Below are 27,053 nucleotides of genomic sequence, written 5' to 3' on the forward strand. Positions count from 1 at the left end.
TCTAGTATCCTTTGAGCAGCACAGTATACCTTTCATATTATCTGGAGGAAGGACCCCTCCACATCCTGTACAGCAGCGTGATTGCTCCCTTTCCCCATCTAGCTCCATTCATTTTTTTCAACTCCTTCCCTTCCTCCTTTTCTCCCTCCTTCCTCTCATTTCTGCTTCCCCTACCTCTGTAAAGTGCAGTGTCATTACATTTTATTAAATGATGGTAGACTGGTTCTACAGCAATGTACACTGTTGGCAACAGTGCTCTGGTTCGGGAATTTAAACAGAGCAACATTTGTATTAACCACGTAATTGGGATGTGATAGCTGCTTGATGGGCTTTTTTTGCCCCCCCAGTGCCAGATATATGTCCCCACAGTGCCAGCTATGCCCCCGGTGCCAACTATGCTCCCAGTGCCAGGTATACATGTCCCCACAGCGCCATCAATGCCCCCAGTGCCAGATATACATGCGCTCCCCCCTTCCCCCGCGCTGCTGCCGTCTGTGAGGGGAGAGCGCAGCGTACGTCTCTCCTGCCCCTCACTCTCTGGCGGCGGTGTCTCTCTTCAATTAGGCGCTGGTCCGTGAGCCAATCAAAGCAAATTGAATTGACCCCAGTGACAAACACCGGAAACAAAGTTATCATCTTTTTTTTTGGGGGGGGGGGGGGGGGACTAAAGGTGGGTACACACTTAGCAATAAATTAAATGACATCGCTCGTTTTGACATTTCCTGAATGTCGTTGTTCACTTTATTGCGAAGTGTGTTTGCCGCCAAGCGATGCGTAGCCCCGCGGGTTGTTAACGACTCTCGCTGTTGGCCATGGATGCAGCTCAATTTGGACTGTCGTCCAAAAACTGCATGCATGGCCCGGGCGCGGCGTGATGTCGCTGAGCAATATCATCATTTGCATATCGTTCAGTGTGTACACGCTGACGCCGACCGGCTCGGGAGGGGAAATACTAGGCGACGTCCCACATAGAGCACATCACCTAGTGCAGGGGTGGCCAACCAGTCAGAGGCAAAGAGCCATAAAAGATCTGTAGTCAAGGGCAAGAGCCAGTATCATGCGCGTGCCGAAGGCGCGCAACAAATGGGGGCGTGGCCTAGTTTTTCACAAAGCCACACATCATTTTTGTGCGCACATCTTTCGGTATGAGGTTTGTAGGAGTATGACCTTGTGTATAACTCCGTTTTTAGTCATGTTGTACAGTGCCACATACATATAAAAATGCCAATAAATGGGTGCCTCCACATTGCCAAGTACACAGATGCCCCACAGTGCCAGATAGATACATACATACATACATACATACATACATACATACATACATACATACATACATGCTCACAGTGCCAGATACACATGTCCCCACAGTGCCAGATATGCCCCCAGTGCCAGATACACATACCCCCCCAGTGCCAGCTATGCATGTCCACACAGTGCCAGCTATACATGTCTCCCCACAGTGCCAGCTATGCCCCCCAGTGCCAGATATACATGTCCGCACAGTGCCAGCTATGCCCCCAGTGCCAGATATACATGTCCCCCACAGTGCCAGATATGCCCCCAGTGCCAGATACACATACCGCCCACAGTGCCAGCTATACATGTCCCCACAGTGCCAGCTATACATGTCCCCACAGTGCCAGCTATGCCCCCAGTGCCAGATATACATGTCTCCCCACAGTGCCAGCTATGCCCCCAGTGCCAGCTATACATGTCTCTCCACAGTGCCAGCTATGCCCCCAGTGCCAGATATACATGTCCCCACAGTGCCAGATATACATGTCCCAAGAGTGCCAGCTATGCCCCCAGTGCCAGCTATGCCCACAGTACCAGATATACATGTCCGCTCAGTGCCAGCTATGCCCCCAGTGCCAGAAATACATGTCTCCACAGTGCCAGCTATGCCTCCAGTGCCAGATATACATGTCCGCACAGTGCCAGCTATGCCTCCAGTGCCAGATATACATGTCCCCACAGTGCCAGATATGCCCCCAGTGCCAGATACACATACCCCCCCAGTGCCAGCTATGCATGTCCACACAGTGCCAGCTATACATGTCTCCCCACAGTGCCAGCTATGCCCCCAGTGCCAGATATACATGTCCGCACAGTGCCAGCTATGCCCCCAGTGCCAGATATACATGTCCCCACAGTGCCAGATAGGCCCCCAGTGCCAGATACACATACCGCCCCCAGTGCCAGCTATACATGTCCCCACAGTGCCAGGTATACATGTCTCCCCACAGTGCCAGCTATGCCCCCAGTGCCAGATATACATGTCTCCCCACAGTGCCAGCTATGCCCCCAGTGCCAGATATACATGTCTCCCCACAGTGCCAGCTATGCCCCCAGTGCCAGATATACATGTCCCAAGAGTGCCAGCTATGCCCCCAGTGCCAGCTATGCCCACAGTACCAGATATACATGTCTCCACAGTGCCAGCTATGCCCCCAGTGCCAGAAATACATGTCTCCACAGTGCCAGCTATGCCTCCAGTGCCAGATATACATGTCCGCACAGTGCCAGCTATGCCTCCAGTGCCAGATATACATGTCCGCATCTACTTGGCCCCCAGTGCCAGATATACATGTCCCCTCAGTGCCAGCTATGCCTCCAGTGCCAGATATACATGACCGCACAGTGCCAGCTATGCCCCCAGTGCCAGATATACATGTCCCCCCAGTGCCAGCTATTCCCCCAGTGCCAGATATACATGTCCCCACAGTGCCAGCTATACATGTCTCCCCACAGTGCCAGCTATGCCCCCAGTGCCAGATATACATGTCCGCACAGTGCCAGCTATGCCCTCAGTGCCAGATGTACATGTCCGCACAGTGCCAGCTATGCCCCCAGTGCCAGATATACATGTCCGCACAGTGCCAGCTATGCCCCCAGTGCCAGATATACATGTCCGCACAGTGCCAGCTATGCCCCCAGTGCCAGATATACATGTCCGCACAGTGCCAGCTATGCCCCCAGTGCCAGATATACATGTCCCCACAGTGCCAGATATGCCCCCAGTGCCAGATACACATACCGCCCCCAGTGCCAGATACACATACCGCCCCCAGTGCCAGATACACATACCGCCCCCAGTGCCAGATACACATACCGCCCCCAGTGCCAGATACACATACCGCCCCCAGTGCCAGATACACATACCGCCCCCAGTGCCAGATACACATACCGCCCCCAGTGCCAGATACACATGTCCCCACAGTGCCAGCTATACATGTCCCCACAGTGCCAGCTATACATGTCCCCACAGTGCCAGATATACATGTCTCCCCACAGTGCCAGCTATGCCCCCAGTGCCAGATATGCTCCCAGTGCCAGCTATACATGTTCCCACAGTGCCAGCTATACATGTCCCCCCAGTGCCAGCTATACATGTCCCCACAGTGCCAGCTATGCCCCCAGTGCCAGATATACATGTCTCCCCCCAGTGCCAGCTATGCCCCCAGTGCCAGCTATACATGTCCCCACAGTGCCAGATATACATGTCTCCCCACAGTGCCAGCTATGCCCCCAGTGCCAGATATACATGTCTCCCCACAGTGCCAGATATACATGTCTCCCCCCAGTGCCAGCTATGCCCCCAGTGCCTGATAAACATGTCTCCCCCAGTGCCAGCTATGCCCCCAGTGCCAGATGTACATGTCCCCACAGTGCCAGATATACATGTCCCCACAGTGCCAGCTATGCCCCCAGTGCCAGATATACATGTCCCCACAGTGCCAGCTATGCCCCCAGTGCCAGCTATGCCCACAGTACCAGATATACATGTCCGCTCAGTGCCAGCTATGCCCCCAGTGCCAGAAATACATTTCCGCACAGTGCCAGCTATGCCCCACAGTGCCAGCTATACATGTCTCCCCAGTGCCAGATATGCCCGACAGTGCCAAATACATATATGCCTCACAGTGCCAGCTATGCCCCCAGTGCCGGATATACATGTCCCCACAGTGCCAGCTATGCCCCCAGTGCCAGATATACATGTCCGCACAGTGCCAACTATGCCCCCAGTGCCAGATATACATGTCCCCACAGTGCCAGATATACATGTGCCAGCTATGCCCACAGTGCCAGATACACATGTCCGCTCAGTGCCAGCTATGCCCCCAGTGCCAGAAATACATTTCTCTGACGTCCTAAGTGGATGCTGGGGACTCCGTCAGGACCATGGGGAATAGCGGCTCCGCAGGAGACAGGGCACAAAAGTAAAAGCTTTAGGATCAGATGGTGTGCACTGGCTCCTCCCCCTATGACCCTCCTCCAAGCCTCAGTTAGGTTTTTGTGCCCGGCCGAGAAGGGTGCAATCTAGGTGGCTCTCCTAAAGAGCTGCTTAGAGTAAAAGTTTTGTTAGGTTTTTTATTTTCAGTGAGTCCTGCTGGCAACAGGCTCACTGCAACGAGGGACTTAGGGGAGAAGAAGTGAACTCACCTGCGTGCAGGATGGATTGGCTTCTTAGGCTACTGGACACTAAATCCAGAGGGACGATCACAGGTACAGCCTGGATGGGTCACCGGAGCCGCGCCGCCGACCCCCTTGCAGATGCTGAAGAGAGAAGAGGTCCAGAAATCGGCGGCTGAAGACTTCTCAGTCTTCATGAGGCAGCGCACAGCACTGCAGCTGTGCGCCATTGCTCTCAGCACACTTCACACCAACGGTCACTGAGGGTGCAGGGCGCTTGGGGGGGCGCCCTGGGCAGCAATGAAAGTACCTATGCTGGCTAAAAATACATCACATATAGCCCCTGGGGCTATATGGATGTATTTAACCCCTGCCAGGTTGTCAGAAAAACGGGAGAAGAAGCCCGCCGAAAAGGGGGCGGGGCCTATTCTCCTCAGCACACAGCGCCATTTTCCTACACAGCTCCGCTGCTAGGAAGGCTCCCAGGCTCTCCCCTGCACTGCACTACAGAAACAGGGTTAAAACAGAGAGGGGGGGCACTTATTTGGCGATATTATTATATATTAAGATGCTATAAGGGAAAACACTTATATAAGGTTGTCCCTGTATAATATAGCGTTTTGGTGTGTGCTGGCAAACTCTCCCTCTGTCTCCCCAAAGGGCTAGTGGGGTCCTGTCCTCTATCAGAGCATTCCCTGTGTGTGTGCTGTGTGTCGGTACGTGTGTGTCGACATGTATGAGGACGATGTTGGTGAGGAGGCGGAGCAATTGCCTGTAATGGTGATGTCACTCTCTAGGGAGTCGACACCGGTATGGATGGCTTATTTAGGGAATTACGTGATAATGTCAACACGCTGCAAGGTCGGTTGACGACATGAGACGGCCGGCAAACCAATTAGTACCTGTCCAGGCGTCTCAAACACCGTCAGGGGCTTTAAAACGCCCATTTACCTCAGTCGGTCGACACAGACACGGACACTGACTCTAGTGTCGACGGTGAAGAAACAAACGTATTTTCCATTTGGGCCACACGTTACATGTTAAGGGCAATGAAGGAGGTGTTACATATTTCTGATACTACAAGTACCGCAAAAGAGGGTATTATGTGGGGTGTGAAAAAACTACCTGTAGTTTTTCCTGAATCAGATAAATTAAATGAAGTGTGTGATGATGCGTGGGTTTCCCCCGATAGAAAATTATTGGCGTTATACCCTTTCCCGCCAGAAGTTAGGGCGCGTTGGGAAACACCCCTTAGGGTGGATAAGGCGCTCACACGCTTATCAAAACAAGTGGCGTTACCGTCTCCAGATACGGCCGCCCTCAAGGAGCCAGCTGATAGGAGGCTGGAAAATATCCTAAAAAGTATATACACACATACTGGTGTTATACTGCGACCAGCGATCGCCTCAGCCTGGATGTGCAGCGCTGGGGTGGCTTGGTCGGATTCCCTGACTGAAAATATTGATACCCTTGACAGGGACAGTATTTTATTGACTACAGAGCATTTAAAGGATGCATTTCTATATATGCGAGATGCACAGAGGGATATTGGCACTCTGGCATCAAGAGTAAGTGCGATGTCCATATCTGCCAGAAGATGTTTATGGACACGACAGTGGTCAGGTGATGCAGATTCCAAACGGCACATGGAAGTATTGCCGTATAAAGGGGAGGAGTTATTTGGGGTCGGTCCATCGGACCTGGTGGCCACGGCAACAGCTGGAAAATCCACCTTTTTTACCCCAAGTCACATCTCAGCAGAAAAAGACACCGTCTTTTCAGCCTCAGTCCTTTCGTCCCCATAAGGGCAAGCAGGCAAAAGGCCAGTCATATCTGCCCAGGGATAGAGGAAAGGGAAGAAGACTGCAGCAGGCAGCCCATTCCCAGGAACAGAAGCCCTCCACCGCTTTTGCCAAGTCCTCAGCATGACGCTGGGGCCGTACAAGCGGACTCAGGTGCGGTGGGGGGTCATCTCAAGAGTTTCAGCGCGCAGTGGGCTCACTCGCAAGTGGACCCCTGGATCCTACAAGTAGTATCCCAGGGGTACAGATTGGAAATTCGAGACGTCTCCCCCTCGCAGGTTCCTGAAGTCTGCTTTACCAACGTCTCCCTCCGACAGGGAGGCAGTATTGGAAACAATTCACAAGCTGTATTCCCAGCAGGTGATAATCAAAGTACCCCTCCTACAACAAGGAAAGGGGTATTATTCCACACTATATTGTGGTACTGAAGCCAGACGGCTCGGTGAGACCTATTCTAAATCTGAAATATTTGAACACTTACATACAAAGGTTCAAATCAAGATGGAGTCACTCAGAGCAGTGATAGCGAACCAGGAAGAAGGGGACTATATGGTGTCCCTGGACATCAAGGATGCTTACCTCCATGTCCCAATTTGCCCTTCTCACCAAGGGTACCTCAGGTTCGTGGTACAAAACTGTCACTATCAGTTTCAGACGCTGCCGTTTGGATTGTCCACGGCACCCCGGGTCTTTACCAAGGTAATGGCCGAAATGATGATTCTTCTTCAAAGAAAAGGCGTCTTAATTATCCCTTACTTGGACGATCTCCTGATAAGGGCAAGGTCCAGAGAACAGTTGGAGGTCGGAGTAGCACTATCTCAAGTAGTTCTACGACAGCACGGGTGGATTCTAAATATTCCAAAATCGCAGCTGTCTCCGACGACACGTCTGCTGTTCCTAGGGATGATTCTGGACACAGTCCAGAAAAAGGTGTTTCTCCCGGAGGAGAAAGCCAGGGAGTTATCCGAGCTAGTCAGGAACCTCCTAAAACCAGGAAAAGTGTCAGTGCATCATTGCACAAGGGTCCTGGGGAAAAATGGTGGCTTCTTACGAAGCGATTCCATTCGGCAGATTTCACGCAAGAACTTTTCAGTGGGATCTGCTGGAAAAATGGTCCGGATCGCATCTTCAGATGCATCAGCGGATAACCCTGTCTCCAAGGACAAGGGTGTCTCTTCTGTGGTGGCTGCAGAGTGCTCATCTACTAAAGGGCCACAGATTCGGCATTCAGGACTGGGTCCTGGTGACCACGGATGCCAGTCTGAAAGGCTGGGGAGCAGTCACACAAGGAAAAAATTTCCAGGGAGTGTGATCAAGTCTGGAGACTTCTCTCCACATAAATATACTGGAGCTAAGAGCAATTTACAATGCTCTAAGCTTAGCAAGACCTCTACTTCAAGGTCAGCCGGTATTGATCCAGTGGGACAACATCACGGCAGTCGCCCACGTAAACAGACAGGGCGGCACAAGAAGCAGGAGGGCAATGGCAGAAACTGCAAGGATTCTTCGCTGGGCGGAAAATCATGTGATAGCACTGTCAGCAGTGTTCATTCCGGGAGTGGACAACTGGGAAGCAGACTTCCTCAGCACGACCTCCACCCGGGAGAGTGGGGACTTCATCGGGAAGTCTTCCACATGATTGTGAACCGTTGGGAAAGACCAAAGGTGGACATGATGGCGTCCCGCCTGAACAAAAAACTGGACAGGTATTGCGCCAGGGCAAGAGACCCTCAGGCAATAGCTGTGGACGTTCTGGTAACACCGTGGGTGTACCAGTCGGTGTATGTGTTCCCTCCTCTGCTTCTCATACCTAAGGTACTGAGAATCATAAGGAGGAGAGGAGTAAGGACTATACTCGTGGCTCCGGATTGGCCAAGAAGGACTTGGTACCCGGAACTTCAAGAGATGCTCACAGAGGACTCATGGCCTCTGCCGCTAAGAAGGGACTTGCTTCAGCAAGTACCATGTCTGTTCCAAGACTTACCGCGGCTGCGTTTGACGGCATGGCGGTTGAACGCCGGATCCTAAGGGAAAAAGGCATTCCGGAAGAGGTCATTCCTACCCTGGTCAAAGCCAGGAAGGAGGTGACCGCACAACATTATCACCACATGTGGCGAAAATATGTTGCGTGGTGTGAGGCCAGGAAGGCCCCACGAAGTAATTTCAACTCGGTCGATTCCTGCATTTCCTGCAAACAGGAGTGTCTATGGGCCTCAAATTGGGGTCCATTAAGGTTCAAATTTCGGCCCTGTCGATTTTCTTCCAGAAAGAATTGGCTTCAGTTCCTGAAGTCCAGAAGTTTGTCAAGGGAGTACTGCATATACAACCCCCTTTTGTGCCTCCAGTGGCACTGTGGGATCTCAACGTAGTTCTGGGATTCCTCAAATCACATTGGTTTAAACCGCTCAAATCTGTGGATTTGAAATATCTCACATGGAAAGTGACCATGATGTTGGCCCTGGCCTCGGCCAGGCGAGTGTCAGAATTGGCGGCTTTGTCTCACAAAAGCCCATATCTGATTGTCCATTCGGACAGGGCAGAGCTGCGGACTCGTCCCCAGTTTCTCCCTAAGGTGGTGTCAGCGTTTCACCTGAACCAGCTTATTGTGGTACCTGCGGCTACTAGGGACTTGGAGGACTCCAAGTTGCTAGATGTTGTCAGGGCCCTGAAAATATAGGTTTCCAGGACGGCTGGAGTCAGGAAAACTGACTTGCTGTTATCATGTATGCACCCAACAAACTGGGTGCTCTTGCGTCTAAGCAGACGATTGCTAGTTGGATGTGTAGTACAATTCAGCTTGCACATTCTGTGGCAGGCCTGCCACAGCCAAAATATGTAAATGCCCATTCCACAAGGAAGGTGGGCTCATCTTGGGCGGCTGCCCGAGGGGTCTCGGCTTTACAACTTTGCCGAGCTGCTACTTGGTCAGGGGCACACCCTGGCTGAGGAGGACCTGGAGTTCTCTCACTCGGTGCTGCAGAGTCATCCGCACTCTCCCGCCCGTTTGGGAGCTTTGGTATAATCCCCATGGTCCTGACGGAGTCCCCAGCATCCACTTAGGACGTCAGAGAAAATAAGAATTTACTTACCGATAATTCTATTTCTCGTAGTCCGTAGTGGATGCTGGGCGCCCATCCCAAGTGCGGATTGTCTGCAATACTTGTACATAGTTATTGTTACAAAAATCGGGTTATTATTGTTGTGAGCCATCTTTTCAGAGGCTCCGCTGTTATCATGCTGTTAACTGGGTTCAGATCACAGGTTGTACAGTGTGATTGGTGTGGCTGGTATGAGTCTTACCCGGGATTCAAAATCCTTCCTTATTGTGTACGCTCGTCCGGGCACAGTATCCTAACTGAGGCTTGGAGGAGGGTCATAGGGGGAGGAGCCAGTGCACACCACCTGATCCTAAAGCTTTTACTTTTGTGCCCTGTCTCCTGCGGAGCCGCTATCCCTTATGGTCCTGATGGAGTCCCCAGCATCCACTACGGACTACGAGAAATAGAATTATCGGTAAGTAAATTCTTATTTTCTGCACAGTGCCAGCTATGCCTCCAGTGCCAGATATACATGTCCGCACAGTGCCAGCTATGCCCCCAGTGCCAGATATACATGTCCCCACAGTGCCAGCTATGCCCCCAGTGCCAGATATACATGTCCCCACAGTGCCAGCTATGCCCCCAGTGCCAGATATACATGTCCGCACAGTGCCAGCTATGCCCCAGTGCCAGATATACATGTCCTGACACAGTGCCAGCTATGCCCCTAGTGCCCGATATACATGTCCTGACACAGTGCCAGCTATGCCCCTAGTGCCCGATATATATGCCCCCCAGTGCCAGATATACTTGTCCCCACAATGTCAGCTATGCCCCCAGTGCCAGATATACATGTCCCCACAGTGCCAGCTATGCTCCCAGTGCCAGATATACATGTCCCCACAGTGCCAGCTATGCCCCTAGTGCCAGATATATATATGCCCCCCCCCCCCCCCCCCCCCCCCAGTGCCAGATATGTCCCACAGTGCCAGCTATGCCTTCGGTGCCAGCTATGCACTCAGTGCCAGGTGTACATGTCTCCACAGTGCCATCAATGCCCCCAGTGCCAGATATACATGCGCTACCCCCTTCCCCCGTGCTGCTCACCGAGCTGCTGCTGTCTGTGAGGGGAGAGTGCAGTGTACGCCTCTCCTGCCCCTCAATCTCCGGCGGCGGTTCCTCAGTGCCAGATATACTTGTCCCCACAATGCCAGCTATGCCCCCAGTGCCAGATATACATGTCCCCCCAGTGCCAGATATATACTTGTGCCAGCTATACGGGTCTGGGACTGAGGGTCGACATGGACAAAAGGTCGACATGAGTTTTTTATGGGGGGGTTTTGGTGTCGTTTTCTTCGTAGAGTGACCGGGAACCCCAATTAGTGCACCGCGTCCCCTCGCATGGCTCGCTTCGCTCGCCATGCTTCGGGCATGGTGCCTTCGCTTCGCTCGGCACAGATTACCGTTCCAATCGTAGTCCACGTGGATCGTTAAGTATGAAAAGGTTAAAAAAAAGAAAAAAATCGTGAAAAACTCATGTCGACCTAAGGTGTGTCGACCAATTGGCGTCGACCTAAGGTGTCGACCTTTTTGCTGTCGACCTGGAGTCCGGATACCCAGCTATACATGTCCCCACAGTGCCAGCTATGCCCCCAGTGCCAGATATACATGTCCAGACAGTGCCAGCTTTGCCCCCAGTGCCAGATATACATGTCCAGACAGTGCCAGCTTTGCCCTCAGTGCCAGATATACATGTCCCGACAGTGCCAGCTTTGCCCTCAGTGCCAGATATACATGTCCCCACAGTGCCAGCTTTGCCCCCCAGTGCCAGATATGCTTTCCCCCCAGTGCCAGATATACATGTCCCCACAGTGCCAGATATACATGTCCCCACAGTGCCAGCTATGCCCCCAGTGCCAGATATACATACACTCCCCCCTTCCCCCGTGCTGCTCACCGTACTGCTGCTGTCTGTGAGGGGAGAGCGCAGTGTACGCCTCTCCTGCCCCTCACTCTCCGGCGGCGGTGCCTCTCTTCAATTAGGCACTGGTCCGTGAGCCAATCAAAGCTCGCGGCCTGGCAGCCATAACTGCCTGTCTGCGAGCTCTGATTGGCTCACGGACCGACGTTGAATTGAAGAGTGACACCGCCGCCGGAGACAAATGTATGTTTTGGGCAGCGGTGGCCAGGAGCCGGCCGAGCCACATGCGGCAGATGAAAGAGCCGCGGGTTGGCCACCGATGGCCTAGTGTGTACCCACCTTAAGTATTATTAATAAATAAATATTGTTTTCATTTGTTTAAGATTTTCGGTAATTGTGTTTATTTACTGTCTTCTTTGGCAAACTATAGGTCCCAGGTGGCCCTGGTGCAGGGGCAAGTAGGCACTTGTGGTTCTCAAGTGCCCGGCTGCCCCACGAGCCAGATTTGGCAGTCAGTCCGTACTGGGAGTTGTAGTTCACCAAAGACAAGATATTTGCACTGTTGCCTCCATAACCATTGGATATGAGTAAGAACCCTGATATTACTGACACCAGTGCTTGTTAAGCCCAGGAGGCGGCCTACGCACATTTTTGTAGGGCCGACTCGCCTGGGAAAGCCAACCCTTGTGCTGGCTTCCACCACTGCAGATCCTCCGTTTATGGGCCCTCATTCCGAGTTGTTCGCTCGGTATTTTTCATCGCATCGCAGTGAAAATCCGCTTAGTACGCATGCGCAATGTTCGCACTGCGACTGCGCCAAGTAACTTTACTATGAAGAAAGTATTTTTACTCACGGCTTTTTCTTCGCTCCGGCGAACGTAATGTGATTGACAGGAAATGGGTGTTACTGGGCGGAAACACGGCGTTTCAGGGGCGTGTGGCTGAAAACGCTACCGTTTCCGGAAAAAACGCAGGAGTGGCCGGAGAAACGGTGGGAGTGCCTGGGCGAACGCTGGGTGTGTTTGTGACGTCAACCAGGAACGACAAGCACTGAACTGATCGCACAGGCAGAGTAAGTCTGGAGCTACTCTGAAACTGCTAAGTAGTTAGTAATCGCATTATTGCGAATACATCGGTCGCAATTTTAAGAAGCTAAGATTCACTCCCAGTAGGCGGCGGCTTAGCGTGTGTAACTCTGCTAAATTCGCCTTGCGACCGATCAACTCGGAATGAGGGCCATGGTTCCACCAGTCTATGCTGGGTAATCTCGGGGATGGTAAATTTTAAATCAGGCTGTACTGTTTTTCTCCTGATTTTGGGGTAACCTGCAAGTGGTTAAAGGTTTTTTGTTTTTTTTTGTTTTTGTTAACATGAATAAGTACGTTGACAGTGTCCACCTACTTCTGAGCTGTAAATATTTCAGTGAGGAAATAAACTTCCATTGTTTCCCCTATACTGGAATTACATTCTCCTGGTTGATTTGGTTAAATCAAACCTGTTTGATTTAATAATAAATTAGGCCGACCCATTTTAGAGCGTTTTCATACTACCAAGCTGTATTGAGAATTGCGGTGCTCTTTGTTACCTGTAATGCATTTTGTTATTTTTTTACTGTAATGTTAAGTTCTGCCTCCCTGTACTGTTCTAGTGTATGCCCTTTGTACGGCGCTGCGAAACTCTTGTGGCGCCTTATAAAAAAAAAAAAAAATGTTGGAATGATATGATGTAAAACCAGTTGGAATGATAATGATGTAATGTGAAGCAAGTGTTTTATCATTAAATAAAGTACACTTTTAACTGAAATTCACTATGGGGGGGGTATTCAACTATGGGCGTTTTTTTCGCAATTTTTATTTATTTATTTATTTATTTTTTAGGGCGAATGGGAATTTGCCCTATTCAATAGTAGGGGCGTTTTTTCACCTAGGTGAAAAAATTCATCAGGAGCTAAAAACATGTGGATCGGCAAATCCACATGTTTTCGCACCTGCATCGTCGTCCGTTTTCACCAATCTTTTTTAGGCACTTCACCACTGCCTTTTCACACAAAAAAGAGTGACAAGGCATTGGCGAAAATGCCTTGAAAAGGCCTGCACTTGAATACGCATGGGGGTGAATTCGATAGCTATGAAATTGTCTGAGATAATTGAATACCCTCCTTCCCTCCCCTATATCTGTAGTGGGTGACATGAAGATGTCTTTTCTGTTCTTGGGACATTTTATGATCTCAGAATCTAGAGTAAAGTTGTGTTTGTTTTTTGTGGTGCCTTATTAAATGCCTACTAAAGTTTTTTTTTTTTGTAGGTTTAATTACACTTCAGTTTTAATCCAGCTTTGTTTATTGAAAAGAGACATCATTTTAGTCATATGAATCATATATGATGTCACTCCTGATTGTTCTGCTGCAGAGCAGAGACTAAAGGATCGTAACAATCTGGAGCGAGTACACCCACTAAGTGCTTACATGCTGCCTATAGTTTGTGTTCAGTCTGTGTGCCGTGTCCCTGTCTCATGAGTGCTGATGTGCACTGTAGATGGTTATGTGCAGGGCATACACACCAGCCATCATTGTAATGAAATACAGCCATAGTAAACTTAATAGTCTTCATCAATATCACGGAGCTATCCTTTCTACATGTTATAACTGACATGCATTTGTTTTCAGGGTATAGATGAAGGCCCAGAGGGTTTGAAGCTGATTTCTGACATTATCCGTGAGCAAATGGGGATTGATATTAGTGTGTTGATGGGAGCCAACATTGCAAATGAAGTGGCAGCTGAAAAGTTCTGTGAGACAACAATAGGTAATGTACATTTTTTCTACTCTTAAATGCATTTATAAGCACATCTGTTTTTTTTTTTTGTTTTTTTTTTAATATATATATATATATATATATATATACACACATTGCATCCAGAAAGTATTCAATGCTTCACTGTTCTCTTACGCCCTAGAGGATGCTGGGGACTCCGTAAGGACCAAGGGGGAATAGACGGGCTCCGCAGGAGACATGGACACTCAAAAGACTTTAGATGGGTGTGCACTGGCTCCTCCCTCTATGCCCCTCCTCCAGACCTCAGTTAGATCCTGTGCCCAGAGGAGACTGGATGCACTGCAGGGGAGCTCTACTGAGTTTCTCTGAAAAAGACTTTTGTTAGGTTTTTTTATTTTCAGGAAGCACTGCTGGCAACAGGCTCCCTGCATCGTGGGACTGAGGGGAGAGAAGCAGACCTACTTAAATGATAGGCTCTGCTTCTTAGGCTACTGGACACCATTAGCTCCAGAGGGTCGGAACGCAGGTCTCTCCCTCGCCGTTCGTCCCGGAGCCGCTCCGCCGTCCTCCTCACAGAGCCGGAAGATTGAAGCCGGGTGAGTATAAGAAGAAAGAAGACTTCAAAGGCGGCAGACTTCAGATCTTCACTGAGGTACCATTGCTCCCACATTCACACACACACTGGCGGCACTGTATGGGTGCAGGGCGCAGGGGGAGGCGCCCTGGGCAGCAATTATAAACCTCTAGGGACACTGGCATAGATATATATATATATATATATATATATATATATATATATATATATATATATATATATATATATATATATATATATATATATATATATATATATATATATATATATATACACTGCGGAGGCAGTATATTACAGAAACCCCCGCCAGTATAAAGATTTGAGCGGGACCGAAGCCTGCCGTTGAGGGGGCGGAGCTTGATCCCCCAGCACTAACCAGCGCCATTTTCTCTACAGCACGCCGCAGAGAAGCTGGTTCCCCGGACTCTCCCCTGCTAAGCACAAGTACAGAGGACAAAAAAGAGGGGGGGGGGGCACATTTATTTGGCGCAGTGAGTGTATTATTACATACATATATATAAAAGCGCTGTACTGACTGGGGTTTTATTCCAGTGTGTGCTGGCATACTCTCTCTCTGTCTCTCCAAAGGGCCTTATTGGGGGACTGTCTCCATATAGATATATATCCCTGAGTGTGTAGGGGTGTCGGTACGTGTGTGTCGGTATGTCTGAAGCGGAATGCTCATCTAAGGAGTAGGTGGAGCAGATGATTGTGGTGTCTCCGTCGGCGACGCCGACACCTGATTGGTTGGATATGTGGAATGTTTTAAATGCAAATGTGTCTTTATTACATAAGAGATTGGACAAAGCAGAGTCCAGGAAAAAAAACAGGGAGTCAATCCATGGCTTTGGCTGTATCACAGGGCCCTTCAGGGTCTCAGAAATGTCCCCTATCCCAAGTAGCAGACACTGATACCGACACGGATTCTGACTCCAGTGTCGACTACGATGATGCGAGGTTACACCCAAGGGTGGCCAAAAGTATTCATTATATGATTATTGCAATAAAAGATGTTTTGCATATCACAGATGACCCCTCTGTCCCTGACACAAGGGTATGCATGTTTAAGGAAAAGAAACCGGAGGTAACCTTTCCCCCATTCATGAGCTGAACGCGTTATTTGAAAAGGCTTGGGAAACTCCAGACAAGAAACTGCAGATTCCCAAGAGAATTCTTATGGCGTACCCTTTCCCCGCGCAGGACAGGTTACGATGGGAATCCTCGCCCAGGGTGGACAAGGCTTTGACGCGCTTGTCCAAAAAGGTGGCGCTACCGTCTCCAGACACGGCAGCCCTCAAGGATCCTGCTGATCGCAGACAGCATAAAATCAATTTATGCACATACGGGTGCCTTGCTCAGACCAGCAGTAGCGTCGGCTTGGGTATGTAGCGCAGTAGCAGCATGGGCAGATAACTTGTCATCTGACATTGATTCCCTAGATAGGGATAGCATTTTATTGACCTTGGGTCACATTAAAGACGCAGCCTTATATATGAGAGACGCTGTGAGAGACGTTGGGCTGTTAGGTTCAAGAGCCAACGCCATGGCAATTTCTGCTAGGCGAGCTCTGTGGACCCGCCAATGGACGGGTGATGCCGACTCAAAGAGACATATGGAAATTTTGCCTTCCAAGGGTGAAGTTTTATTTGGGGAAGGTCTCGCGGACCTGGTTTCCACGGCTACCGCGGGTAAATCTTCTTTTTTGCCTTATGTTCCCCCACAGCAAAAGAAAACACCACAATTTCAGATGCAGTCCTTTCGGTCGCTTAAGTCCAGAAGAGGTCGGGGCTCTTCCTTCCCGCCAGAGGTAAGGGTAGAGGGAAAAGAATGCCTGCTACGGCTAGTTCCGAGGAGCAGAAGTCCTCCCCGGCTTCTACTAAATCCACCGCATGATGCTGGGGCTCCACTGAGGGAGTCGGCACCGGTGGGGGTACGTCTTTGACTCTTCAGCCAGGTCTGGGTTCTGTCAGACGTGGATCCTTGGGCGATGGAAACTGGAATTCGAAGAGGTGCCTCCTCGCCGATTTTTCAAGTCGGCTTTACCAGCTTCTCCCCCAGAGAGAGAAATAGTTTTAGCTGCAATTCAAAAACTGTGTCAACAGCAAGTGAGTATCAATGTTCCCCTAGGGCAACAGGGGAAAGGGTACTATTCAACCCTGTTTGTGGTCCCGAAACCGGATGGCTCGGTCAGACCCATTCTGAATCTAAAATTCCTAAACCTGTACTTGAAAAAGTTCAAATTCAAGATGGAATCGCTCCGGGCAGTGATCTTCAGCCTGGAAGGGGGGGATTTTATGGTGTCACTAGACATAAAAGATGCATACCTTCATGTCCCCATATTTCCCCCTCATCAGGCGTACCGGAGATTCGCTGTACAGGACTGTCATTACCAGTTTCAGACGTTGCCGTTTGGGCTTTCCACGGCCCCGAGGATTTTCACCAAGGTAATGGCGGAAATGATGGTGCTCCTCCGCAGGCAGGGAGTCACAATTATCCCGTACTTGGACGATCTCCTGATAAAAGCGAGATCGAGAGATCAATTGCTGAAAAGCGTGTCGCTCTCCCTGAGAGTGCTGCAGCAGCATGGCTGGATTCTAAATCTAACTAAGTCACAGTTGATTCCAACGACTCGGCTATCTTTCTTAGGCATGATTCTGGACACGGAACAGAAGAGGGTTTTTCTCCCAATGGAAAAAGCCCAGGAACTCCAGAACATGCTCAGAGACCTGCTAAAACCAAAAAGAGTGTCAGTCCATCAATGCACTCGAGTACTGGGAAAAATGGTGGCGACCTACGAGGCCATCCTCTTCGGCAGGTTCCATGCGAGGAAGTTTCAGTGGGACCTTCTGGACAAGTGGTCGGGGTCCCATCTACAAATACATCAGAAAATAAGCCTGTCCCCCAGGGCCAGGGTGTCTCTCTTGTGGTGGTTGCAGAGTGCTCACCTTCTCGAGGGTCGCAGCTTCGGCATTCAGGACTGGGTTCTGGTGACCACGGACGCCAGCCTCCGAGGATGGGGAGCAGTCACACAAGGAAGAAATTTTCAGGGACTATGGTCAAGCCAGGAGGCTTGTCTACACATCAACGTACTGGAATTGAGGGCCATATACAACGGCCTACGACAAACGGAGAATCTTCTTCGCGACCTACCGGTTCTGATTCAGTCGGACAACGTCACAGCCATGGCTCATGTGAACCGCCAAGGCGGGACAAGGAGCAGACTGGCAATGGCGGAAGCCACCAGGATTCTTCGCTGGGCAGAAAATCACATAAGCGCTCTGTCAGCAGTCTTCATTCCGGGAGTGGACAACTGGGAAGCAGACACAATCTCCATCCAGGAGAGTGGGGACTTTATCAGGAAGTTTTTGCAGAGATAACAAGTCATTGGGGACTTCCTCAAATAGACATGATGGCGTCACGCCTCAACAAGAAGCTTCGGAGGTATTGTGCCGGGTCAAGGGACCCTCAGGCAGTAGCGTTGGACGCCCTGGTGACACCATGGGTGTTTCAGTCTGTCTATGTGTTCCCTCCTCTTCCACTCATCTCAAAAATATTGTTCCAGATTGGCCTCGAAGGGCCTGGTATTCAGATCTTCAGGAAATGTTCACAGAAGATCCGTGGCCTCTTCCTCTCAGGGAAGACCTGTTGCAGCAGGGGCCCTGCGTGTTCCAAGACTTACCGCGGTTACGTTTGACGGCATGGCGGTTGAACACCAAATCCTAGCTGGGAAGGGTATTCCGGAGGAAGTCATCCCTACTCTGATAAAGGCTAGGAAGGAGGTGACGGCGAAACATTATCACCATATCTGGAGGAAGTATGTATCTTGGTGTGAAGCCAGGAATGCTGCTACGGAAGATCTCCATCTGGGCCGTTTTCTCCACTTTCTACAGACAGGTTCATATGAAACGATGAAACCACCTTAGGCAGAAATTGCGGACGAGTCCTCAATCCTGCTCTATCCACATGGAAAATCAGATAGGGGCTTTTGTGAGACAAAGTTAGGGCCGAAATCTGTACCTTAATGGAGCCTATCAATTTTCTTTCAGAAGGAATTGGCTTCTCTCCCAGAAGTCCAGACTTTTGTAAAGGGAGTGCTTCATATCCAGCCTCCTTTTGTGCCCCCAGTGGCGCCATGGGACCTTAACGTGGTGTTACAGTTCCTAAAATCTCACTGGTTTGAACCTCTTCAAACAGTTGAATTAAAATTTCTCACTTGGAAGGTGGTCATGTTGTTGGCCTTGGCATCTGCAAGGCGGGTGTCCGAATTGGCGGCTTTGTCTCACAAAAGCCCCTATCTGATTTTCCATGTGGATAGAGCAGGATTGAGGACTCGTTCGCAATTTCTGCCTAAGGTGGTTTGATCGTTTCATATGAACCAACCTATTGTGGTGCCTGTGGCTACGTGGGACTTGGAGGATTCCAAGTCTCTGGATGTAGTCAGGGCCTTAAAAATGTATGTAGCCAGGACGGCTCGGGTTAGGAAAACAGAGGCACTGTTTGTCCTGTATGCAGCCAACAAGGTAGGCACCCCTGCTTCTAAGCAGACTATTGCCCGCTGGATCTGTAACACGATTCAGCAGGCTCATTCTACGGCTGGATTGCCGGTACCAAATTCGGTAAAGGCCCATTCCACTAGGAAGGTGGGCTCTTCTTGGGCGGCTGCCCGAGGGGTCTCGGCATTACAACTTTGCCGAGCAGCTACTTGGTCGGGTTCAAACACTTTTGCTAAATTCTACAAGTTTGATACCTTGGCTGAGGAGGACCTCATGTTTGCTCAATCGGTGCTGCAGAGTCATCCACACTCTCCCGCCCGGTCTGGAGCTTTGGTATAATCCCCATGGTTCTTACGGAGTCCCCAGCATCCTCTAGGACGTAAGAGAAAATAAGATTTTAAACCTACCGGTAAATCTTTTTCTCCTAGTCCGTAGATGATGCTGGGCGCCCGTCCCAGTGCGGACTAAATTCTGCAAGACTTGTATATAGTTATTGCTTACATAAGGGTTATGTTACAGTTTTGATCATTCTCTGGCTGATGCTGTTTTGTTTCATACTGTTCACTGGTTCGTATGTTCTGAGTTGTACGGTGTGGATGGTGTGGGCTGGTATGTATCTTGCCCTTAGATTAACAAAAATCTTTTCCTCGTACTGTCCGTCTCCTCTGGGCACAGTTCTTTAACTGAGGTCTGGAGGAGGGGCATAGAGGGAGGAGCCGGTGCACACCCATCTAAAGTCTTCAGAGTGCCCATGTCTCCTGCGGAGCCCGTCTATACCCCATGGTCCTTACGGAGTCCCCAGCATCATCTATGGACTAGGAGAAAAAGATTTACCGGTAGGTTTTAAAATCTTATTTTTTCCACATTCTGTTATGTTACAGCCTTATTCCAAACTGGAATAAATTAATTTCTTCCATCAAAATTCTACACACAATACCCCATAATTACAATGTGAAAAAAGTTTTTTGGAGATTTTTGCAAATTTATTAAAAATAAAAAACTAAGAAATCACATGTACATAAGTATTCACAGCCTTTGCTTAATACTTTGTTGATGCACTTTTGGCAGCAATTACAGCCTCATGTCTTTTTGAATATGATGCCACAAGCTTGGCACACCTATCTTTGGGCAGTTTCGCCCATTCCTCTTTGCAGCACCTCTCAAGCTTCGTTAGGTTGGATTGGAAGCGTCAGTGCACAGCCATTTTCAGATCTGTCCAGAGATGTTCAATTGGATTCACTCTGGGCTCTGGCTGGGCCACTCAAGGACATTCACAGAGTTTGTCCTGAAGCCACTCTTTGATATCTTGTCTGTGTGCTTAGGGTCGTTGTCCTGCTAAAAGATGAACCGTCGCCCCAATCTGAGGTCAAAAGCATTCTGGAACAGGTTTTCATCCGGGTTGTGTCTGTACATTGCTGCATTCATCTTTCCCTCTATCCTGACTAGTCTCCCAGTTCCTGCCTTTCAAAAACATCCCCACAGCATGATCCTGCCACCACCATGCTTCACTGTAGGGATGTTATTGGCCTGATGAGCGGTTCCTGGTTTCCTCCAAACATGGCGCCTGGCATTCATGCCAAAGAGTTCAATCTTTGTCTCATCAGACCAGAGTATTTTGTTTCTCATGGTCTAAGAATCCTTCAGGTGCATTTTGGAAAACTCCAGGCAGGCTGCAATGTGCTTTTTGCAAAGGAATGGCTTCCATCTGGCCACTATACCATACAGGCCTGATTGGTGGATTGCTGCAGAGATGGTTGTCCTTCTGGAAGGTTCTACTCTCTCCACAGAGGAATGCTGTATCTCTGACAGAGTGACCATCGGGTTCTTCGTCACCTCCCTGCCTAGGGCCCTTCTCCCCTGATTGCTCAGTTTAGGCCAGCTCTAGGAAGAGTCCTGGTGGTTCTGAACTTCTTCCTTTTGCGGATGATGGAGGCCACTGATCATTGGGACCTTCAAAGTAGCAGATATTTTTCATTACCCTTCCCTAGATTTGTGCCTCGAGACAATTCCTGTCTCGGAGGTCTACAGACAATTCCTTTGACTTCATGTTTGGTTTGTGCTCAGACGTACACTGTCAAGTGTGGAACCTTTATATAGACAGGTGTGTGCCTTTCCAAATCATGTCCAATCAACTGAATTTACCACAGGTGGACTTCAAATAAGCTGTAGGAACATCTCAAGGATGATCAGTGGAAACGGGATGCACCTGAGCTCAATTTTGAGCTTCATGGCAAAAGACTGTGAATACTTATGTATATGTGATTTTTTTTTATTTTTTATAAATTTGCAAAAATCTCGAACAGTATTTTCACTTTGTCATTATGGGGTATTGTGTGTAGAATTTTGAGGGAAAAAATTAATTTATTCAATTTTGGAATAAGGCTCTAACATTACAAAATGTTGAAAAAGTGAAGCACTGTGAATACTTTCCGGCACTAACTTTTTTTTATATTGAAGACTACATCAAAAACTGGCAAGTTTGTTAATCATGGTACTGTATCTATAAAGTTTTGCAATATTGGACCAGTCTTAAAGCCTGGCCTCAGTATTCACTGCTGAACTCTACAGACAGGACAGATTTGTCAGAGGCCCTGTTGGGGGCTAGAGGGAGATTTGTCAGAGGCCCTGTTGGGGGCTAGAGGGAGATTCGTCAGAGGCCCTGTTGCAGACTACGAGGAGACTATTCCAGCCAGCACAGTCTCTAGTACAGCCATTACAAGCAATACTGTATAAAAGAAAGGGTAGTCTAACTGCACTGTCTACTTTATAGGCTACTCTGTTGCCTACTCTTAACAGAAGAGGGACCCCAGCAAAAGACATATGTGGTACTGGTGCTGAACAAAGGTATTTCTCTTACGTCCTAGGGGATACTGGGGATCCATTTAGTACCATGGGGTATAGATGGGTCCACTAGGAGCCATAGGCACTTTAAGAATTTGATAGTGTGAGCTGACTCCTCCCTCTATGCCCCTCCTACCAGACTCAGTTTAGAAAATGTGCCTGGAGGAGCCGGTCACGCTTATGGAAGCTCCTGAAGAGTTCTGAATTTATTTTTCTGTATGTTTATTTTCAGGCAGGACTGGATGGCACCAGCCTGCCTGCTTCGTGGGACTTAGAGGGGGGGATGGCCCAACCTCTTGAAGGGTTAATGGTCCCGTTCTCCACTGACAGGACACTAGCTTCTGAGGTAACTATTCGCAAGCCCCACCACATCGAGTGTACATTCCCGCAGCACGCCGCCACCCCTAACAGAGCCAGAATACTGAAGAGTGGTGAGTACTGGTTAGCGGGTCGCCGGCCATTATGACGGCATGAGGGTACGGAGACGCGCGGCTTCTAGCCGGGGTGGACTGCGTCTCCAGACTCAGTACACAACTGTGTCTAAGTACACTGTACACAGTACCCACACTGGCAAACAAAGCCTCAAAGCGGATCTGATTCCATTTTAAGCACTAAATTACCTCTGCCAGTATTAAAAAAAATTGTGAAGACCGCGCACCATTGAAGGGGCGGGGCTTCACTATGAGCGGATCCAGCAGCTCACCAGCGCCATTTTCCTTCTCAGTGGACACAGATGCTGACTGACAGGGGCACGTAGCTCCTCCGGTATGACTCCAGATTACCTCAGCGGTACCAGGGGTCATAGCAGGGGGGGATCGATTATTAGTGTACTAAGTCCCCAATCTGGGTACTTGGGCTGTGACCCGGCTAAGCTTGGCATTAGCAATAAGGGCGCTGTGTGCTGGCTCCAAAATACATGTGTCTTTCCCTGGAAGGGCTCTTTCTGGGTTAATTGTGCTTTTAACCTTTTCCTGTGTGTGTGTGTGTGTGTGTGTGTGTGTGTGTGTGTGTGTGTGTGTGTGTGTGTGTGTGTGTTGTCACATTTACAATATGTCAGTCAAAGAGTGTGTTTCATGTACGGCAGAGTGTTCCTCTTCCCCAGGGAGCTCATTACTATGTACTCAGTGTAGTGCACCTTCCCAGAATAGCGGGGCTGAATCAGTGTGGCTGGATTCCATTAAAGGAAAGATTTCCAATATTTTCTAATAAATTGGCCCGCAATGAGAAAGAGACGCAATACTTAAGACAGTCTGTGGATGCGTTTATGAACATAGACTTAGTCCCCAAACAAGCGTCTCAGTCCCCTGCCGTTTGTCCACAAAAATGAACTCTGGCCCATATCCTGCAGTCTGACTCTGACGCTGAGGGGTCAGACATGGAGGAGGGTGAGGTGGGTTCTGATGGAGAGAATGCTGCTCTGTCACAGGGAATAGAGGCTCTTATTGAAGCTATCAGACGTTCTGCAAATTCCTGATAAGGAACAAGAGGAGTGTGAGGAATCTTATTTTAATGTAAGAAAGAAGTCCTCAGTCACTTTTCCTGTGTCAAAGGAATTGAATACCCTGTTTGAAGAACCGTGGGTTAATCCTGATAGGAAATTTCAAATCTCTAAAAGGTTACTCTCATCTTTTCCTCTGGAAGATAGAAAAAAATGGGAAAGTTCACTGATGCATCAGTGTCCGGGCTGTCATGAAAAATTGTATTGCCTGTCCCTGGTGCAGCCTCCCTGAAAGACATGGCGATTCATAAAATTGAGACTACACTCAAATCATTGTACACAGCTGCTGGGGTGGCCAGAGACCCACTATAGCATATGCGTGGATTACTTAAAGCCATTGCTAAATGGTCAGGTGACCTAATTGAGGAGTTAGATTCCTTATCTAGGGGGGAGATTGTTTTATTCCTGCAAAATATACTGCAAACTTTATGGTGGAAGCCATAAAAGAGATGGGCTTGCACGCACCAATACTATGGCAGTGTCAGCTCGCAGGGGATTATGGCTACGCCAGTGGACTGCTGATGCAGACTCCAGGAAAGGCGTGGAAGGCCTACCATTCCCGGGGAGGCCTTATTTGGAGGTGAACTAGACAAATGGATCTCCAAGTTACTGCGAGTTAGTCTACATATCTTCTTTCTGTAGCTCTTCCAACCAGCAAGGCTTACTCAGCTTCGAATTTACAGACCTTTCCGATGGCCAAGTTCAAGGGCAAAACCAGAGGTGCTTCTGAAGCCACCAGAGGCACTAGAGGTAAACCACGCAAACCAGCAACTGCCGGTTCTCAGGAACAGAGCTCAAGCTCTGCTTCCTCCAAAACCTTTAGCATGATGGCGGACCACGAGGTCAGGAGGACTGGCAGATGGGAGCCCGACTACAATTCTTCAGTCACGTCTGGACAACATCATGCCAGGATCCCTGGGTCATAGATCTTATTTCCCAGGGTTACATACTGGAGTTCCAGGAACTCCCACCTCACAGATTCTTCAGATCAGGCTTACAAGTTTTGCAAGAGGCAAGCATAACTTTACAGGACACCATTCAAAAACTGAGGTCATTGTTCCAGTTCCACCTCATCTGCAAAATAAGGGATATTTTTCCAACTTGTTTGTAGTACTGAAACCGGACGGTTCGGTACGTCCGATACTGAACCTCAAGTCATTGAACCCGTACTTACGAGTGTTTAAAATTCAAGATGAAGTCTCTGGGAGCGGTGATCTCGGGTCTGGAGGAGGGGGAATTCCTAGTGTCTCTGGATATCAAGGATGCGTACCTTCACATTCCGATCTGGCCGCATCATCAGGCTTATCTACGGTTTGCACTGCAGGAATGTCACTACCAGTTCCAGGCACTGCCGTTTGGTCTCTCCACGGCACCAAGTGTGTTCACCAAGGTGATGGCAGAGATGATGTTTCTCCTCAGAAAACAGGGAGTGAACATAATTCCGTACCTGGACGATCTTTTAATAAAGGCACCGTCCAGGGAGAGGTTGCTTGACAGCATTGGACTCTCAACCAAACTTCTCCAGGATCATGGGTGGATTCTGAACCTTCCGAAATCTCACTTAGAGCCAACAAGGAGACTTCCTTTCCTGGGAATGATACTGGACACGGAGTCGCAGAAAGTGTTCCTTCCGTTGGAGAAGGCATTAGTAATCCAGTCAATGGTTCGAGATGTCCTGAAGCCAACCCGGCTATCGGTGTATCTATGCATTCGCCTTCTGGGGAAAATGGTGGCCTCTTGCAAGGCACTTCAGTACGGAAGGTTTCATGCAAGACCCGTCCAGCTTGATCTGTTGGACAAATGGTCCGGATCGCATCTTCACATGCACCAGTCGCCAAAAGCCAGGATCTCCCTTCTGTGGTGGCTACAGACTTCTCACCTCGTCGAGGGTCGGAGGTTCGGAATTCAGAATTGGATTCTGCGAACTACAGACGAAAGCCTCAGAGGTTGGGGAGCAGTCACCCAGGGGGTGCAGTTTCAAGGAAGATGGTCAAGTCAGGAAGTTATCCTTCTAATCAACATTCTGGAACTCTAGGCCATATACAATGCCCTTCTGCAGGCCTCATCTCTTCTTCAGAATCGGTCCAGTCAGACAATGTGACGGCAGTAACGAACATAAACCGACAGGGCGGAACGAAAAGCAGAGCAGCAATGTCAGAGGTGTCAAGAATTGGCGTTGTGGCGTTGTCAGCGGTCTTCATTCTGGGAGTAGATAACTGGGAAGCAGACTTCCTCAGCAGACACGAAATGCACCCGGGCGAGTGGGGCCTTCACCGGGAAGTGTTCAGGTGCTTGACAAGTCGATGGGGATATCCACAAATCGACATGATGGCCTCTCGTCTCAACAAGAAGCTCAAGCGGTATTGTTTAAGGTCGAGAGACCCACAGGCAGTGGCGGTGGACACTCTGATGACTCCATGGGTCTATCAGATGGTGTACATGTTTCCTCCACTTCCTCTGATCCCAAGAATTCTAAAGAGAATAAAAAAGGAAAAGGTTCAAGCAATACTCATTGATCCTGACTAGCTAAGAAGGGCCTGGTACGCGGATCTTCTGGAGATGCTCCTCGAAGATCTGTGGCCTCTACCTCTTCACAAAGGATCTTCTGCAACAGGGCCCATTCGTCTATCAAGACTTACCGCGGCTATGCTTAACGGCATGGAAGTTGAATGGCTGATTCTAGGCGGGAGAGGGATCCCTGACAAGATTATCCCGACTATGATCTAAGCCAGAAAGGGGGTAACGTCTAAACATTACCACCGTATTTGGAAGAAATACGCCTCGGTGTGAGAGCAGAATATTTTCTGCGGTGGAATTTCATCTGGGACGTTTCCTACTTTTTCTCCAATCAGGTGTGGATGTGGGCCTACGTCTGGGCTCCATAAAGGTCCAGATTTTGGCCTTGTCCATTTTCTTTCAGAAACAATTGGTTTCTATTCCTGAGGTCCAGACATTCTTGGAAGGTGTGCTGCACATCCAACCTCCCTCTGTGCCTCCCACGGCACCTTGGGATCTCAATTTGGTACTGCAGTTCCTCCAATCAGACTGGTTTGAACCGTTACAGGAGGTAGACTAAAGTACCTTACATGGAAGACCGTTACACTGTTGTCCTTGACTTCAGCAAGACGTGTGTCGGAGCTGGGGGCTATTTGATTTTCCATGAAGACAGAGCTGAACTCAGAACTCGTCAGCAATTTCTTCCTAAAGTGGTGTCTGCTTTTCACATCAACCAACCTATTGTGGTTCCAGTTGTTGCCGACACCTCTACTACTTCAGTCTTTGGATGTTGTGAGGGCTTTGAAGGTGTATGTAAAGCGAACAGCTCATTACAGGAGGTCGGACTCGCTGTTTGTTTATGATCCCAATAAGATTGGATGTCCTGCTTCAAAGCAGTCCATGGCGCGCTGGATCAGATTTACTTTCCAGCATGCTTATTCCACGGCAGGATTGCTGGCTCCTAAATCTGTACAGGCCCACTCGACTATGTCGTGGGTTCTTTATTGGCGGCTTCCTGGGGGATTTCGGATTTACAGATCTGCCGAGCAGCTACTTGGTCAGGTTCGAACACGTTTGCAAAGTTCTACAAGTTCGATACTTTGGCCTCTGAAGACCTTCAGTTTGGTCAGTCAGTTCTGCAGGAATCTCCGCACTCTCCCACCCGGTTTGGGAGCTTTGGTA

At 49.3% G+C, this 27,053-nt stretch overlaps 1 protein-coding gene across 2 annotated transcripts in view; it reads left to right on the top strand.

Moving 5' to 3' along the window:
- Positions 1–27,053, top strand: part of GPD1L (glycerol-3-phosphate dehydrogenase 1 like) — a 112,407-nt gene that overhangs the window by 31,987 nt on the left and 53,367 nt on the right. For both annotated transcript variants that reach the window (XM_063922292.1, XM_063922293.1), the window contains exon 4: positions 13,840–13,978. In XM_063922292.1, the coding sequence (XP_063778362.1) occupies positions 13,840–13,978 (139 nt within the window). The remainder of the gene's footprint in view (positions 1–13,839; positions 13,979–27,053) is intronic.

This window comes from Pseudophryne corroboree, chromosome 5 (genome assembly GCF_028390025.1).
Source record: "Pseudophryne corroboree isolate aPseCor3 chromosome 5, aPseCor3.hap2, whole genome shotgun sequence".
NCBI classification, from domain to species: domain Eukaryota; kingdom Metazoa; phylum Chordata; class Amphibia; order Anura; family Myobatrachidae; genus Pseudophryne; species Pseudophryne corroboree.